The sequence below is a fragment of the Culex quinquefasciatus genome, chromosome 3 (genome assembly GCF_015732765.1).
Source record: "Culex quinquefasciatus strain JHB chromosome 3, VPISU_Cqui_1.0_pri_paternal, whole genome shotgun sequence".
Taxonomy (NCBI): domain Eukaryota; kingdom Metazoa; phylum Arthropoda; class Insecta; order Diptera; family Culicidae; genus Culex; species Culex quinquefasciatus.
Genome location: NC_051863.1, coordinates 52,822,516 through 52,841,720, shown reverse-complemented (window position 1 = coordinate 52,841,720; position 19,205 = coordinate 52,822,516). Strand labels below are relative to the sequence as shown.

Here is a 19,205-nt window from a genome sequence, read left to right as displayed (position 1 = left end):
AGTCAATTAAAACAAGTTTGATTAACTTAACAAACTAACGTTTATTGACACGACTGTACTGCTCGGCACTCGGATACAGAATGAACGAAAAGTGAGAAAGAAAGAGAAAGCGCGCGTGAATGAATGACGTTTGTAGGGAGTGTCCATAAACTACGAAACTATGGCATGGTGATAAATAACGTAATACAACAGTCACAATCGGTCAGAATTGGTGAACAGCTGAGGTTTTTGAGGTGACTGCTCAGTTGGTCATATTAAGTCGGTTACGTGAAGTGGTTTAGTGTTTGTTCTTTGCCGAAAAAGTGTGAATTGTCACGAATCGTTGAGTTTTGCTAATATCTACCGACTATCTTTGATGCTTGTTTTTTATGTTGCAAAAAAGCTTTTGAAAAACGATGTTCATATAGAATTTGATTTTTGGTGAAATAAATCCACCTTTGTTTAAATTGGTTGATCAATACTATTTTGAATAACTTATGATGCTCTCAGTGTAAATTACACTTAAAATCTTATTATAGAATCGTTAGTTCTTAAAATTTACGACAAAATGACATAGTATACATCGGTATTTTCCTGATGAATAAATCATTATGGAAAATTATTTCCCTGGGTTATTTTTTGAAACTTATTTGACTAATTTACAAAATCTCCTAGTTTATTTTATTTATTTAATTTAAATTTTTCAAAATAATATTTACAAACTAATAACTTTGTAAAAACCCAGTAATTTGCTATAAAACGACATTCTCTCAAACTTTAAGAAGGTATTACACAGCTTCAGTAAAAAAAAAAACAAGTGGCATATTTAGTTCCAGCAGAACATAATATGAGTTAGTTTTCAAAAAGCCGTAAGAGCCACCGTGACCTCCGACACTAATTTGCGTTTTTCTTTAAATTGAAACTAAATTTAATTTATTTTTTGTTAGGGCACTTGAAGGACCTGTAGATGAATAATCTCAGGCATTTTTGAAATCGGCTTTTTGTAAGGAGGTCGAATACCGATGCAAAAAGGACTTCGTTTACCAATGGCTCTTACGGTCATTTAAAAACTAATCCGAATCACAAAAACAAAATTTGCATACATTTGAAAAACACATGACTTTCAAAACCCTTATTTTTGGTTATCTTTTCTTGTTTTGATTTAAATTGATCCCTCAATTGTATTCTGATCCTTCGCCAAATCAGCAGAGAGATTTTTCTGGTTTGATTTTGCTGATATTTCGTCAGCTGTGTGCTATCTTGTGACAACGACCATTTAGTACTATTCGAGAAAATCGATTTTTAAAGTTTGATGATAAATATTTTCAAAACTATGAATGGTAGAGCAAAACCTTTTGAAGCAATCGGTTCGTATACTATCGCTTAACAAACGCTACAAGTTTCAAATAATTTGGTTACAACAGTTAAAAGATACAGTAAATAATGTAAACAAAAATCTGAAAAGCACGTGTCACAAGTGTGTTTTGAAAGTAAAATTGTACTACGTGTCACAAGTGTGCACAGAATTCCCATACAAACTAAAATAGGCTTAAATCAATAGTTTAGTCGACTTAATCAGTATATTTTCAAAAACAAAAGATTGTATTGCTTTTAGAAAGTGTGTATCAACATAAATTTGTGAAAAACAAGACAAATTTTCCACATTTTCCAACAACATGTATGACGTGTCACAAGTGTGCACAATCATTTTGATGATAAATTGGTCTATGTCACAAGTGTGCATTGCGATATCCGGGAAACGGAAGCGAGTTTCCAAAATCGGGTTAAAGCATCTTGTAGTGTTTGTTAAGTATAGCAAAACGTCATCATTAACTCATTTTCGACCAAAATGGTCTATGTCACAAGATAGCACACAGCTGACGATTTGCCAAAAACGTCTACAATCCAAGTTCTGCTGGTTTGTTTTATTTGTTTATGACAGTAGAAAATTTGGCAAAATTGTTTGCTGTTTTAGCGAAATTCTCTACTACTCTAGCAGGCATTCTACTGGAGGTGGTAGCTTAGAAATTACAGTTGTCATTCTTATCTCTGAATTAACTGACGGAACTCAACAAGATTTTGGAAAAAATGCAAATAAGAAGCAAAATTTGAGTAGTGAAGTGGTATTCTGTATTTTTTAGAAAGGTCCACAACTGGATATTGGTTCGCAAAACGGCCTCAATTTTGAACTGTCAAAGTGGAACCAATTTACTGTTCGCCAAAAGTAGAGTATGTTGCAATCGAACATTAAAAAATGTTTTTTTTTTGCGCAGGAATCAAAAATGTGTGGCTTTTGAGGACCTAGAGTTGAAGTCAAGAAATGTTAAGAAAGTTGAAGGCGAGATCTTCATGAAGTCCATGCGGTTGTATTCAACAAGAAGCTTGATTCCGTTTGAAAACTTGCTGGTTTAGTGAAAATTTTCTCTGTTTGTTGGATCAGCTTTGCTAGAATTAGTGATGTTTTTACGCTGGGCCAGGAAAAGCTGGTGGATTCCAAAATCAGCCAGGGAATTTATCTGCGACATCGCAGAATGACACTCCTACCGCAGTTCTTCGTCAGCCTTTTAAAAGAAAAACTTCCTCTAACCGATCGAAACTTGAAAATACACACAATTTTTCAGCAAAAATGAAAAAAAAAATAGACAAAATAAAACACATACCACCAGTAAATGGAAAAAGGCAACTTTTGGTTTGGCTCAAAATCAGGGTGGTTCACGACAAGGGTGATTTTGAAAATCTAACTTTTCAGGAATATTTTGGGTTTTTTTTTCGTCTTCTAGAAAGTTGTTAGGCTCGCCAATCCAAGCAACTTTGTCGAAGACACCAAAATGTTATCTTGCAATATACGCCTTCTACGACCAAATTTAGAAAAAAAAGTTGAATGCAATATTTATGTTTTAAATTTGCAAAAGAGGCAAATCTTAAAATGGCTGTAACTTTCGACCCTTAAATCCAAATTGACTTGTGAAAAGAGCTCTAAAAGTGCCTCGAACAACGCTTTTCTCTAAAACGTAACCCTGAATTGCTACGTTAAAAAATACTGCTTTTTGAGGGTTTGCTCAGATGCCTTCTCTAAATTTGGTCGTAGAAGGCGTAGATTACGAGATAATATTTTTTTGTCTTCGACAAAGTTCCTTGGATTGGACAACTTTCTATAAAACGAAAAAAAATCCCAAAAATATTCCTGAAATGTTAGATTTTCCAGATCACCCTAATCGTGAACCACCCTAATTTTGAACCAAACCAAAAGTTGCCCTTTTCCATTTGCAACAACTCTTCTCCAGAGACCAAAGCTCCAAAACTTCAACATTTTTCGGAAAATCCATTTTCCACTTAATTTTGCGATCTGGACCACTGTGCATTGTCTTAATAGACCTACCCAAAAAACCTTCAAATTTATCACTAAATTGAAACTGATAGTTTACATATTGCTGGTTAATTAAAGGGTCAACAATTTTACGCGAAACCATGATATGATTGAAAACCTTGTTTGCAAACGATGTCAAAAGATTCAGAATTGTGTTTTGAAAACTGTTAACTAAAATTGTAAAAAATAACTTGATTACCTTCTGTTTTTTCCTGATATTGAATATTTCAATTTATTTGTTAACTATTTCTTTGTTATACTCAATATTTATAATTAGATCTAATGCAATTGAAAAAAATTAAAAATTAAAAAAAAATCAAAAAGGTTGATTGAAACAACATTTTTAAACAAATAGAAGTTAAATCAATTCTAAATAAAAATATAATACCAAAGAGGTTAAAAAAACAATAAAATTAATATTGAAATCAAAATAACACCATGTTGAGCAACAGGAACAACAGCAATAAAATGCCAACAACGCCAATAGGCAAATCGTTGCCTGGCTGCCTTTCGAGGGCACGTTTTGTAACGGCATCTGGTCGAAATAGTTTTACTTTCAAATTAATATCAAAATTGGATGGTCATGAGGTAACACACATTCAAGCAAGCTCACTAACCAACTTAAGCTCGACCAGTTTCCTTGCGTCTTATTCACATACACTCACACACAGCTGCTTGCGCGATGAACAATGAATGTGAGCGCCGTCGTTCACAATGAAATTAATTTTCTGCGTTTTGTCCATGTTTATTAGTTTATTCGTTTATTGAGCGTGCAATTTCTGTGTGCGTTGAATGGTGTGGAATGTGTCAAAATGTGCTGCAACAATAGCGTGCTGTTCTTGTTTTGTTTGTTGAGGGTCAGTTGGGGTAGAAAATTGTTGAGCAAATAGGTGTTAATGGTAAATCAGTGATGTTTTTGTTCATGTTAGCAGCTGTTTCAAATACGCATAGATGATTTAATTTATTTATTCAAAAATATTTTTTATAACAAAATATTCCGTGTATCAACAAGTATATGCAACATAAATAATTAAAAATAACTATTCTCACACATGCCACTGCACGAAAGCATAACCTATCATGATTGTAAACAAACTGCAGACAAAATCTCACACATCATACTTTAAATTACCCCCTAACCATCGTGCAGCATGCATCTTAGCAGAAGAAGAAAAAAAAACGCAATCAGCAAATTGCCGGTAGAAATCGGCCGCGGGGTGCGTGTGCTATCAAGTGTGTTTGTGAGAAATCCACAATTATGCTGCCCAAGTGTGAGCGAAAAAAAGAGTTTTCCCCCCAACTCACGAGATGGTTTGCGTGTTGTTGTTTTTTCATCTATGTCGATGGGTTGATATGTATTGATTTTTCTCAACGGTTTAGCTCAAATGTAAAAAAAACTTCTTTCTCTTTTTTTTTAAATAATTTGAAGTATGCGTGTTCATGTTGCTTTTATTTACGTTTGGTTTCTCTCCAAATTTGCATAATCTATGGTTCGCTGCTTGAGCGTAAACGTGACCGAACTGTGTGAACAAAAGTGCGAAATTGTTTGTATGAACTCACTATTGCAGTCAGATCCCGAATATACCGTATTTTTAATCTGTTGTGAATTTTTTATATTGCACTGCTTATCATTAAAAAGAGGGTACCTTTGATATTAGGATATCTTTTCGTGAATTTTGCTTAAAAAAAACATAGAATGGGATTTGAGCTTATCTTCCATGAATGAGGAAGTTTGTTGGAAATTTATTTTTTTAAACATTGTGTGAACTTTTTAACAACTTTTCTTTTTTTTTCTAAGAACACACTTTGCATCATAAGTTCGTCCCTGCAAGTCTATACAATTTTGACAGTTGTCCATACAAAAAGGCTTTCAAGATATTCAAAAATCTGTATCTTGAGAACGGGTGTTCTGATCGATCTTTGGCAGAATATTAGATACATAAAATACTCATTTTTTAATTCGACTTTTCAATAATAAAAGGAGTTGAGTAAAACAACCAGTTCAGAAAATTATCTTTTTGGATATGTTTTAGAATACAAACATTTTTTTTAGATAAGTTTTGAGTTATTGTACTAATAAGTCAAAACTCATCGAAGTGTTGCAGTTTTTCCATTTATGTTACATTATTTTTAGAATTGAAATCAAATTTGCAATCGAGAATACTTTACAGAAATTTCGAAACCGTGCATCGTTTTCAAGTGCAGAAGTCATGGCCAAGCTGGAAATATATTTTGTTTCCTATAATTTTTCTGCAAAGACATTGCAGATCGGACCTATCTTTTACAACCTCTGAATCAAAAGCAAACAGAAAGAATGAGGATTTTTCTACACCAACAAAACAGCGTTTTTAACACATTAACTAGGGGAAATTCTCGTGTTTTTGGCAGGTTGAGCACTCGCTTCTAACTCCGTGCATTTTGCTAATTTTCTCTATTTAAACAACTCATTTTGCAAAACTATGTATAGAAACTTGCTCACTTCTTATTGAGCTATTAATCACTCGATTTCAGTTGAAAACGCTTTTTATGAGCTGTAATTGTATGTCAAAGTGCTGATATGACAACATTAGAGGCACGATTTAATTAATTATTTATTTATTCAATTTAGTAACGTAAGACTTCATGTCTTTTAAAATGTTACAATGTTTCAAACTGAGTGAGGTGGTTTTTGTTTAAGCTTCTTGCTTTTTTTGTGTTGCTCTCATTCCCTAACTAATTAGTCTAAACGATTGAGTTCTTATAATAAACTCTGCTTAAAACTCCCAATAGTTGTTGGTATATACTGGTAATGAATTCCAGAAGACAATGCCTCTTGCAAACATTGACTGACTATAACAAGAAGAATTAAAATGAGGTAACATGTAGTTTAATGTGCGCGTTTGTCGAAAAGGGCTTAATTTTGAGGACAAGTAATTAGGTTTTTTAGTGAATATTATTTTCTGTATTGTACAACATGATCTGAATCGATAGAACTGAGCAAAAGGACAACCAATTAGTGATTTTTGCAAAAGAGTTACCCTGGAGTAACGAGACAAATTGTAGACATATCTGGTGCATGCATTAAGTGCGATACGAAGTTTGTTAAAATCTCCATAAATGAAATGAGGAAATTTTAAGGGCTTAAAAAGTCTTGTTTTCGTGGCAGTGTCAAAATGTCTAGTAACTAAGTTAAGGCGTTTTGGAACTCCAAAGATTTTACCACATTGACTGTTTATGTGGGCATCCCAATCTAAATCACACAGTTAAAAAAGTAGTAATCCAGCTGCGTGTAAAAGGCCTGGGTGTAAAATAAATATTGCATTATTTTATGCAACTTTATGTGATTTTACACCCTGAAATATGTAGCCCATCAGTATGCGAAACCTACTTGATCAAAATGTCAAGCTCATATATGCGTTTATCCTTACAGCTTTTCATCGGTCTGATGGCCGAGTGGGCTAAGGCGCCAGTCCTTACTGTTGGTGCTGGGTTTGAATCCCGTCGGTTGCATTTTTTTTTGTGTTTGCCAAAAATGTACATGCAGTGTGTAATATTTAGTGTTTATTTTGACGAAGGTGATGTGCATGCTTTTTCATGCGATCTTACCATCGGATTTTTTGCTGTGGATGTAAAGATAACACCTAAATTATTAACTCTATTTACAAATTCGGCCTGTTCGTTTCCAAAAAGTAAAGTAGGACAAACAATAGATGATTGCAATTTGCTAAAAATTATTGCTTTAGTTTTGGACTGATTAATTGGCAAAAGGTTGTGTTGAGACCACTTGTAAATATTTGAGAGATCTTTGTTTATTTTATTTCTTATAACAGACAAATCAAAAACGGAATCAGAACAAAAATTAGATGCTGTTCCCCTATGCGTTCGATTTTTGATGTCAAAAAAATAAACTATTGTTAAAGATTCCTAACTTTCGAATAAATATGATCTTTAAAATTTTCAAATCAAGTCTGACTTTTGAAAAGGCCCAAACTGGTATCAAAACTCATTTTTATAGCATTCATTGTTTGATCAGTGCTGAAAAAATCATCATTTTGTAACGACTCGCAAAAAAAAAGTTTCATTAATATTTTTCTTTGCAACAAAATTTGCGGATTATCCACACCTCTATAATTTAAGAAAATATATTTTAGTTGGCCTAAAATACGGCTGGGTAAGAAAAAAAAAGCTTTGAAAGTGACATGCATGAGCAAAAACGCAATTTGAGCTAAAAGATCAAAACAGTTTGGTCTATAAGTGCTAATTATTTTGATTTCTATATTTTTTGAATTTATTTTTAAATTTCAATTCCTACATCAAACAAAAATAATGCATTTTTTCATTTGAGATGCTCTTTAATTATTTTATCTGACCTCTCTTTGATTGTGTTTCTTGCCGATTGAAAATTTGAGTAATGGGAAAGTAATGCTATAAAACATGCAAAATCAAATGATGACTTGTACTAATTTGGCCCTAAAATGAAGTTTAAATTGTTGACTGTACTGTATACACCGTTAGAGTTTGGTTTAAAGTTGATCTCAAAATTAATTTGTAAAATTAGGTAAACAGAATCCCCAGAAATGTTGGCAAATTTTGGTTCCAGAGAGGGTATTCTTTGACAGCTTTCCAAGCCAGCCATACACAGAAAAAAATAATGTAAATTTGGAAGCTGTAATTTTGGAGCCTCTTCTATGATGTAATTTTACCTCAATTTAGACTGAAAAAGTGACATTACACCAGAAAAGTGGTAAAATTACACATTTCCAGAGGTAAAATTACACCTTTTTTCTGACATAAAAGATGTACCCCTTCCCAGATGTAATATTACCATGATTTTTTTTCTGTGTAGATTATGCATCAGAGAATTTGTCAACTTGTTATTTTTTTTTGGCATTTAAAGCAAAAAAAAATCAAATTTATTTTTTTGGGGGGTTTTTTATCATGAGGCTTTATGACCCTATTATTTACTTTGAAGGTGTTAACAAAATATACTTGTGTGAGAACGTTAAAAGTAAGTGAGCGAGGTTTGCTTTGTTTTCGCCTGCAAATATACTCTGCTCTAATTATTGTTTTGTGGCTCGCGGCCTGAAGAGAAAGTTATCGGCTACTTATTGGTATACGCTGTGCTTTCAAGCGGGGTTCGTCGCATGCAACCGTTCAAGTCTTTTCGGTGGAAAAGCATAAGTTCAGGTGTTTTCCAACGAATGTGTGTGTTTGTTTTGGGAGGAACTTAATTTGTGGCATTTTTTCAAGTTTGAAGACAACTATCAATCAGCTATTATCGTAACAAAATGTTTAATTATGAAACGTGTCTAAATCCAAATAAAAAGTCTGAGAGCGCCACACTTGGTTCCATTTTTCATAATCACATGGGAAAGTGAAAGGGTTACCGCAACCCAGTGGAGCATTTAATCGTCACTCTATTGTTAGTCAGACAGCGGGCCAAGGACGCGTCTGAAAATTGTGAGAAATGAATATTCAGGGAGGCTCAAAAATAACCTTAAATAAAAGAAAACACTTTTTTTTACTGAAATCTCCTTTTTTAACTTTAAGACATTGTTTTTGCTGAACTCTACATTATAATAAAAAGATTTTTGAATTCCATACGCGAAATTCGATTTAAAAACGCCAAATCACTCGATTTGTTTATTTTTATCAAATTCACACAAACATTCGCCATTCCCTCAATCGGGTTTGATCCATATGGAGCGATAATAACCGGTTTACGTGTGATAATTTATTCAGCTCCACCTCTAGGGTTGAAACATTCTGTTTTAATTTTTGCGTTCGAAACTGTCGAGAAATCAACCAACGAAGGATATAATTTTCCCTCTCACTGTGCCGGAGCTCCTGCTGGTCAGAGTCAGTTTCTAATGGAGCAATTTTCCCTCTAATTATAGGTACCAAGGTTAGATTTGATTAGTGTTAGTTTTGACTAATTGATTTTGAGGGAAAGTAAACGTTGGCGCCATTTAGATCAATTAATTGCTTTTTGCCTTCCTCACTGAGGTAAGGCTATAATCCTGCTCTAAAAATGAACTTTTTATTAAAAGCTCAAAGACCCACCTTAATGTGTACATATCGACTCAGAATCGAAAACTGAACAAATGTCTGTGTGTGTGTATGTGTGTTTTTTTTTTTTTTTTTTTTTTTTTACAAGGTCGGAATCTGCTATCAGACACCTGAGAATTCATTTCTCAGGTAGTGTGGGGTTGGGAAAACCAAAAGAGTTTTCCCGACCCACTAAACCAGTCCTTGAACGCCGTGCCCTTTTCCCCCCGGGACCACCTTTCGGTATAACTTCGGGGGGTTCATGTGCATGTGTGTGTATGTGTGTGTGTATGTGTGTGTGTATGTGTGTGTATGTATGTATGTGACTAAAATTCTCACTGAGTTTTCTCAGCACTGGCTGAACCGATTTTGATCAAACCAGTTCCAATCGACTTGGTTTAGGGTCCCATACATCGCTATTTAATTGTTTGAAGTTTCGATAAGTAGTTCAAAAGTTATGTATAAAAATGTGTTTTCACATATATCCGGATCTCATTTTAATGCATGTAAACGATGTCCGGATCCATCATCCGACCCATCGTTGGTTAGGTTATTGAAAGACCTATCCAACGAGTCTACAACATTGAAGATCTGGCAACCCTGTCTCGAGTTATGACCACTTAAGTGATATTTAAGTACTTTTTTGAAGCCGGATCTCACTTAAATGCATGTAAACGATGTCCGGATCCATCATCCGACCCATCGTTGGTTAGGTAATTGAAAGTCCTTTCCAACGAGTCCACAACATTGAAGATCTGGCAACCCTGTCTCGAGTTATGACCACTTAAGTGATATTTATGTACTATTTTGAAGCCGGATCTCAATTTAATGTATGTAAACGATGTCCGGATCCATCTTCCAACCCATCGTTGGTTAGGTAATTGAAAGACCTTTCCAAAGAGTCCACAACATTGAAGATCTGGCAACCCTGTCTCGAGTTATGACCACTTAAGTGATATTTATGTACTTTTTTGAAGCCGGATCTCACTTAAATGTATGTAAACGATGTCCGGATCCATCATCCGACCCATCGTTGGTTAGGTAATTGAAAGACCTTTCCAACGAGTCCACAACATTGAAGATCTGGCAACACTGTCTCGAGTTATGACCACTTAAGTGACATTTATGTACTTTTTTGAAGCCGGATCTCATTTAAATGTATGTTAACGGAGTCCGGATCCATCAACCGACCCATCGTTGGTTAGGAAATTGAAAGACCTTTCCAACGAGTCCACAACATTGAAGATCTGGCAACACTGTCTCGAGTTATGACCACTTAACTGCCCATAATTGAAAATTCGGCTATTATGCCAAATCAAGTATTCCGAGAAAAACGCGTTTAAGTGTTTGTCACAAAATCTCCGTCAAGGCAATTTCCCATAAGAGTGGCATATTAGCCGTTTGGTTTTTCGCATCGGCAGCCAAATCTAAACACTATGTTAGTGAAATTCAAGTTCCAGAAGATGCGTTGGAACATCCTCTACCACCTGGTGCTAATATCTCGTTTTTGTCAAAAGTGGATATTAGCCGTTTTTTCAATGGTGGGCAGTTAAGTGACATTTATGTACTTTTTTGAAGCCGGATCTCACTTAAATGTATGTAAACGATGTCCGGATCCATCATCCAACCCATCGTTGGTTAGGTAATTGAAAGACCTTTCCAACGAGTCCAGTATTTTTCTAGATCTAAAAAAATAGCTGAAATATTTGTCCAAACCACGCATATTACCCATTGTTGGTAAAAAGTGAGGAAGGCATCAACCACATAGGTGGATTAAGTTAGTTTTTTAAACTTATTTTTAAAGTGATTAACTAAACCTACCTTCCGCCATAGATGTCCTGGGTCAGCGGGGTGCTCTCATCGTCCGAGAAGTTGTCGTCGCTGTCATTCTGTGGTGCCAGAGGTCGATGTCTGATAGCAGACATCTTCTCGGCGGACGCCTGCAAAAATGAGAGAAAGGAAAAAATCTGATGAAAAGATGCTTAAATTAAACTGTGCATAAATTTGGTCCGCACGTTACCCCCTTTATCTGCTTAAAGGTCCAACAAAAATGCAAACAAAACGAACGTTAACGATTAAGAGAACCGCACGATCGATGGAAGCTTGTTTGACTTGTGACATTTAAAAGTAGGACCGTTCTGCTGAAATTTGTACCCACGCGCAAATGTAGAGATTTGACCAGTTGGTAAAATGAGCTTGTTTTCGCCGCAGGCGAACTCAAATTTGAAGGGGTTGATTTGATACATCTTGTACAGTTGTTAAGTGAGTTTAATTGCTAAAGAGTTACACCATTAATAGGGACCGGTCCGTGGCTTAATGGCTACGGCTCCCGACTCATAAGCGGAAGGTTCAGGGTTCGTTTCCCGACCGGTCTCCTTGAAATTTTTCGACTGTAAATGAACTTGAATATGAATAAAAAAAACGCATAAAACACCTTTGGATTGGAAGTCGGAGGCTTTAGCCATTCGGCCACCAAAGGGATTGATACTCCTTGATTGAATTAATCCGTAGTGGTGAAATAATGTCACAAGGTCATCTATATATATAACAAATTTCGATGGTTTTGTTCGAACGCGAATCAGTTCAATATGGAGCGTCGGATCGAGGTGCTCTTTGTTGCGTTGGGTTCGTATAAGCCCAAGGAAGGTTCTTACGCCAAAAAGTGGCAACTTTGGCCACTCTGGAACCGATTCCTGAAAATCTGCAGATTGTATGGAAAAAGTTGCGTAAAATCAAATTTTGATCATAGGAGGCTGAACAAGGAAAAAGCTAAAAACGTCAACAAACGAAAAAAGGAAAAGACGAAGTTTTTCGGGTGATGCTTGTTTATTATATAATACAACAATCCCTTCCCCAACGATTCCCCTACACACCACACACCATTATAATCTATAAATAACTCGAACCGGTTGGTACGGTACGTCCCCGGCTTCTTCTTCTTCCCCTGATGGTTCTATGAAATGTGGGACCCGTTCATATAATCTGTCTCATGCGGTTAATGCATTGCAGTAGGCCGGGCCGCTTTAATGAGTGTAATCAAGGTTGAAAAAAAATCTCTTCGAGCGAATAATGATTGCCTGAACAAATTCTCCTGAGTATGCCTTGATCTCGTTTTTCCCGACTGCCACTTGATCGCTGGGTGTGGCAGCCACGAATAAAAATTTGAATGATTGGGTTTAGTCGTCAACTTGCTGCGATCTGATTACAATTTTCCCCATTTACCGCCAGCAGTCATGGGTTGTTACAATCATCGGCTGCATTCTTGACGAATGACAGCTAGTTGTGAAAATTTGAGAATAAAGGCTATTCTCAGCAGTCTTATTCGTGAGATTTAACAGGCAGCGATTAATCGGAAAATTAATCATAGTCATCGGATTTTCAACACTGAGTGTAATACACTTCGGGGGTTCTCGAAAGTACTGCAATCATTAATAATGACAAGAAGGAACTTGAGGCGTAATCTAACCATAAGTTCTTCCCGGATGCTTTCTTCGGACTGGCTGCGCTTGTGTTTGATTAGATTAGATTAAATTTGGTAAAGAGTTACACCATTAATAAAAGATTTTATTTGAAAATGGATTTGAAATAATTTTTGGAATTTCGCTTTTATTCAAGAAATGAAAAAAATCAGAGAAGCAATCAACCATGAAGGTCGAATACTTCCAAAATCAAATCCCTACCGAAATGTCATCCACAAACCCCCGTCGTCAATGTTTAATCATCTCCATTGAAATGTCAACTCTTAATAGGGTTTAGTTCTTTGCATTCCAAAAGCAGTGGTATTTCGATCTCATCAAACCCACAAACTTCGGGTATCGTAATCGAATGGAAGTGCTGGTGTGCGTCACCACCAGTGGAGTTGGAGAGATACCAACATAACCAACTACCAACTCAATACAGTTTGGGGTCTGGTTTAATGCCCTGGGAGATTGGTGAGGTGTTTGACTTAATTATTTATTGCGGCTGTTGAAGCAGCGGATGCTGACGCGAGAGGAGCTTCTTCAAAGCCAGTTTGGGGGCTGTAAAGTTCAACAGTTTTCGTTGACCAAGTGGTAACCTTTGGTTGAGAGCTTTGCTAATCTTGAGTTGAAATAATATGTTAAACACTGCACTAGAGAAAACTTGTAATTTTTCACACTAAATTACAACCTTCCAAAATAATTTCAAAATCTCACATCTTCAGAACATTCAACAACTCACCATTAGCGACCTCATTGAGCTAGGTGATACACATTAGCGGACACAACCCCAAAACAACCATCTGTTGATGTCGACTTTTGTTGGATAATTCATCATCTCAAGCGCCATAAACCAACGCCTCACCCCGACCAAAAATTAATCTGCCACGGCACCCCCTTCTGACTGCCCGGCGGTCGTTCACTAGGAAGAAGGAAGTCTATGTGGAGAATGGCAGTTTCGGTTCGAGCTAGAAACAATTGCCTTTTCGTACTCTTTAGGGGTATATAACTTCCTACTGCAAAGTAGAGAAGTACGCACGTACACACCAGTGAGATAGAATGTTTTATGGATTACGTCAAAAAGCCCCTGCCGGAGAAGCCGTCGTCGTTGGATTGGATTTCCGGAGCAGCCCGGCTTCGTCGCCAATTTGGAGTTCGGTGACATTTGCTGAGGTGAATGCTGCTGAGCTGCCCCTTGAAAGAGTAATTGAGTCTACTTTGGGTTCATGACTATAGAGATGAGGCTATATGCGGTCATTTCGTCGAATTAATAAATTCACCGAATCATTTAGTAGACTTTCGGTGAAATGGCCGATTCGGTGTAATTGGGCTTTTGATGATAGTACCAGTTTAGTTGAATAACACTTAAACGGATTTACATACTATAGTTTTCGACGAAATGACCTATTCGATAAAACAACCTTTCGGTGAAATGACCTATTCGGTTGAATGCGCTTTTCGGTGAAATAACCCAAATTTGATATCTATCCCTGAATGATATTACAAATTGAAGTATGTAATAGGCAAAATGACCCATTCGGTGAAACGACCACGATCCCAAATTTCAACCCCCTACCCTACATTTGCCGGCTCGAGATGCTCGAGATTCAGACGTCAAGATTGCGCAGCTGCCGAGAGGTGTGCGAAATTTATGAGTCATCATAAGAGTTGAAGCACAGACTGAAAATTGTACCACAGTTATTTTTGCACACACGGGGTCGCGAGCCAGAGATTTGTCGTAATAAGCAGACAAATTGGGCTTGCGTAGGTGAGCACGGTGGTGCTTAATTTGGAGCGCCTTTGTCTAGTGTGCTGTGCTAGCTTAACGTGCAGATCGCGGGCAACATATGTTTGTACACACACACGTTGGACCAATAAAATAGACCGGCCGTAGCTAATGGTGGAGTTCGTGGCCGGGATGTTGGGTGTTCTAGGTAGAATTAGTGACTTGAGTTTGCGGTGTGTGAGATTTAATTCCTCTAAATTGCTTAGTATAATAAAGTAATTTGCACTAATATACGCAAATTATACCCAATATTAAGCCTGATCATAAAATTGGTTGCACAAATAATTTGATCAGCTTTAAATTGTCAAAACATTATGCGTCATATGTTTATGAGCTTAATTAAAGATTGTTAGATTATTTTTTAAATCATGTCTTAAAATTGCCCTTAAATAGATTTATGAATTATGAATAATGAATTGATCTCAGTTCGTCGCCGTCGTGTTAACTTGTCGTACGTGCATTTCGGGCAAAATTGTGTTAAGAACGCCATTTTGTGCAGCTCACAATGCCTCACATTTTGACCCTCACAGATCCCCAAAATTCGAAAAAAACAAACTTTTCATATGAAAGTTGTTTCAATCTTGTCGTGCTATTTTGTCACTCCCTGAAAATTGATGCAAGTGCGATAACGTTATGATTCGAATTCCCGGACGCTTCGAAACCCGGACACCTCATCTTGTTTTATCAATTATTTGGGCAAAGTTCGCATTATGAATGTCAAAACTGTGTTATTTGATGAATTCTAACATCAACTTTCATTTAAAGTTTGTTTGAAGGCTGTAGTTAATGTCAAAACAATTAAATACAATAAAATTATAAGATTTCCAAAAAATGCGAAACATTTCACGTGAAAAATGTCATAGGCATCCGAAGCACCGGGAAGGCAAAGCAGAAATGTATGGTTTTGATTTCCTTAAATTCTAGCAAATTTTTATATAATATATCGATTGTTTTGATGTTAACAGCTTATTTTAGACCTAAAGAAGAATTTAGACCTAATTTTTTATTTCAATTTTTATTATGCGTTTGAAAATTATTTTTTAATTTTTGTATTGCTTTATATTTTATTAAAAAAAAAGTTAACAAAAAGAAAAAAAGGAAAATAAATCGAAATTCGAAATTACTAAATGGTGATCCAATAATCCTGAAACAAAGCTGAATTTCAAATTTCAAGCCTGATTTTCAAAATTTCGTACCAGAATGTACCTTAAACAGGGGTGACATTGATAGGTTAAAGATGACTTTGTAACATAATAGTATGGAATCATACTGAGAAGTCTAGAGTTTTCTTTTGATAAGGTCCTATAACAGAATTTTCAATGTTAGCTTTTTGGGTGTTTTGAAAACCGCCTTGAGACAGGGGTATTCAAAAACACCTAAGAAGCCAAAAAATAAAATTTTGTTTATAGGACCTTTAAAAAAACGCAAAGAGTGTTCAAAGTACCTCAAGATGTAGTTTTCAACAAATTTTGAAAAGTTTCCAAAGTTAGATAGTTAGTCTCAAAGTGTCATGTTTTCTCAATAACGATGAGTTTGAATCGGAAAACGGACTGCACCATTGGATTTTTTGGACAATTTCTCAACAGTTTAAATTAGTGTTTCACTAACAAGTAAGAATCATTATTATTATTGATCTATGCTAAAACATTGCACAGTGGTCCAGATCGCAAAATTAAGTGGAAAATGGATTTTCCGTAAAATGATGATGTTTTGGAGCTTTGGTGTCTTCAGAAGAGTTGTTGCATATGGACAACTTTTGGTTTGGTTGGAAAGTAGGGTGGTTCTCTATTAGAGTGATTTTGAAAATCTAACTTTTCAGGAATATTTTTGGGATTTTTTTGTCTTCTAGAAAGTTGCTGGGATTGCTAATCTAAGCAACTTTGTCGAAGACACCAAAATTTTGTCTTATAATCTACGCCTTCTACGACCAAATTTATAGAAAGCATCTGAGCAAACCTTCAAAAATCCGTTTTTTGAACGTGGCAATTCAGGGTTAAGTTTTAGAGAAAAGTTGTATTGGGGGCACTTTTAGAGCTCTAAAAAACAAATATTTTTATTTTTTGACAAGTCAATTTGTACTTGAAGGTCAAAAGTTACAGCGATTTTAATGTAAAAAAGATGCAAATTTAAAACTTAAATATCTCGAAAAGGCGCAAGCCAAATTTTAAGCGCCAGGTTGCATTTGAAAGAGGAGATCCAGCACTACAAACGCTGAAAAAATCTCAGGGGTGTTTTTCTTTAAACTCGAGATATCTTCATTTGAAAAAGTCTAATTTTCATGGGAAAACCTTATGGGACCACCCTAACGAATTTCGAAAATTGTCCAAATATATGTTTTTCCATGTATTTTGCCCGCTGAATCTGAATCTGCCCTCAAAATTGACCCAAAGTGTCGAAAAACGATTTGTTGTCATATTTTGGGTTTAAATGATAATTTTACATGGAAACCCAAATATGACCAAAAATCGATTTTTCGACCGAATGTAATTTTCGTTAAAAATTAAGAAAAAAATCATTATTATACCATACATTTTGAGTTATTTTTTTTGTCCTTTCCAGATATGTGATTCCCAAATTAGTCAAAATCAGTTAAATAAAAGTCTGTATTGTATAGGGACCATCCACAGACCACGTGGACAGTATTTTGGAAATCTCAACTCCCCCCCCATCGTGGACAATATCCATACAAAAAAAAATGTATGGATTGTGGACAAACGCAAACCCCTGGGGGGTCCCCCTAAGGCAGCGATTCTCAACGGGGGTACCGGGCCTACTTGATTTACACGGTAGGGGGTACCAGCACAGAAGAAGGTTGAGAATCGCTGCCCTAAGGTGCCACGTGGTTTATGGATGGTCTCATAATTGTATTATAAATTGTATACAATTGATTTAACAAGTTTAAAAATCAGTCAATAATTGGTTATTTTATTGCAACAACATATTTTTCGTGAAATTCTCCAACGACGAAACGGCTTACTTTTCTTCACCAAATATAACAGAATCGAAAAGTAATATTTATTGATACAAGGGCTGAAAAGTTTTATATTTTAGAAGAAAGATGTACAAGCTTTTTCGAACAGTTTAGAGAAAATATGTTTTTTTCTTCTTTTGGTTTGTGCATTGAATTTTATTAACTTTCGCCCTTTTTGACCTTTAGAGGCGGAGACTGTTTTTAAACAAGAATTCGGAACATAATCTTTGGTTTTGGAGTCAGCACCGATATGTCAAAAAGGAAGAAAATTACTGCTGTAAAATAGGCTGCGGCGATGAAAAAAAAATCGCGGAATTTTATTTAAGTAATTTACACATTATTCATTGTAATATTAAAGGTTAATGATCCACGATTAAGCTACTTAGTTAGTAGATATTATTTCCAGCAAAGTTTATTGATAAGGTCTGAGCCTACAGTTGAATTTTATCAAAACTAATTATTTCTTCCCAACCAGACAACAAAATAAATTTCCTGACTGGTTCGTTTTCATGAGTTTATACAAGTCTGGAATAGTAAGTAATACAGCTTAAATGGGCAAAGAATGCAACGTGCCTGCTTGAATCAGACAAACACACAAAACTGAAACTGAAAGTGAACGGAACCCAGCCGTAATCGTATCAGGGACGGCTTTTTTCTGTCAGGCAATTATATTCCGTACACACTGGCAGCTGGAGGGCAGTTTGTCATGCCAAAGCAGTACTAAACTGTAGCAAGGCATACAGTGTAGCAGTGTAGGTGTATCAGCTTAATATAGGGGGAGAGGGGGTAATATGCACCCCCGGGGCAAAATGCACCCCCTGCTTTTCTCGGCATTTGGAAGAATTTTCCGGGAAAAAATCATAGAAATTGGAAGCTTAACATTGCTAAACCATGCTGGAAAAATTTGAGCATTGTAGTATAAAAACAGCTTAAGTTATTTGCAAAACTTTAAAATGTTGTGTTTTCATCTTATTTTCATTGAACTTTCATTATGATTTTTGGACAATATAAAAAGCATTTATTGATATAGTAAGTGTTGAAGTATATAGTGTTTGCCATAATCTTCACTATTCTGTAGATAAATTAGTCCAAAAACATCAAAAAACGCATTTTTAATTAAATTTTCTGCAAAAAGCGTGGTCGGGGCAAAATGCACCGCTGTGAAGCTCCTTTGTAAAAACAGCGGTGTCATCTAGTGGTGACTAGTGAAAACTGCTTTTACCCGGTGCATTTTGCCCCATGTTGTGGTGCATTTTGCCCCGTTGTTGTAGAGCATTTTGCCCCAATGTTGCTGTGCATATTGCCCCGGTTGTTGGTTGAAATGAATCAAAAATGTTTCTAGAAATTTGATATTTTCGAACAATTTTGAGGTTTTTAAAGACTTTTTTTCACATGGATGACGAAGAATAATAGTTGTTTTAGAACATCGAACAAAAGTCTTCCACAGTAATGCTGTAATGGTTGAGAAATGACAGTTTTCCCTTAGTGGGTGCATATTACCCCCTCTCCCCCTATTAAGTATATAAAGGACCACTGCCTCTTGGGTAGCAGTGGCGTGGCATTTCATCGTTACCTACTCAAAAACATCAAACATTCAATAGGAAATATAAGAAAATG

The 19,205-nt window shown here is 35.8% G+C and overlaps 1 protein-coding gene across 3 annotated transcripts in view; it reads right to left on the bottom strand.

Annotated features, from left to right (window-relative positions):
• The window catches only part of LOC6050141 (chitin synthase chs-2), an 81,736-nt gene that overhangs the window by 22,696 nt on the left and 39,835 nt on the right, over positions 1 to 19,205 (bottom strand). For all 3 annotated transcript variants that reach the window (XM_038261665.1, XM_038261667.1, XM_038261666.1), the window contains one exon: positions 11,195 to 11,313. In XM_038261665.1, the coding sequence (XP_038117593.1) occupies positions 11,195 to 11,298 (104 nt within the window). In that variant the 5' untranslated portion in view covers positions 11,299 to 11,313. The remainder of the gene's footprint in view (positions 1 to 11,194; positions 11,314 to 19,205) is intronic.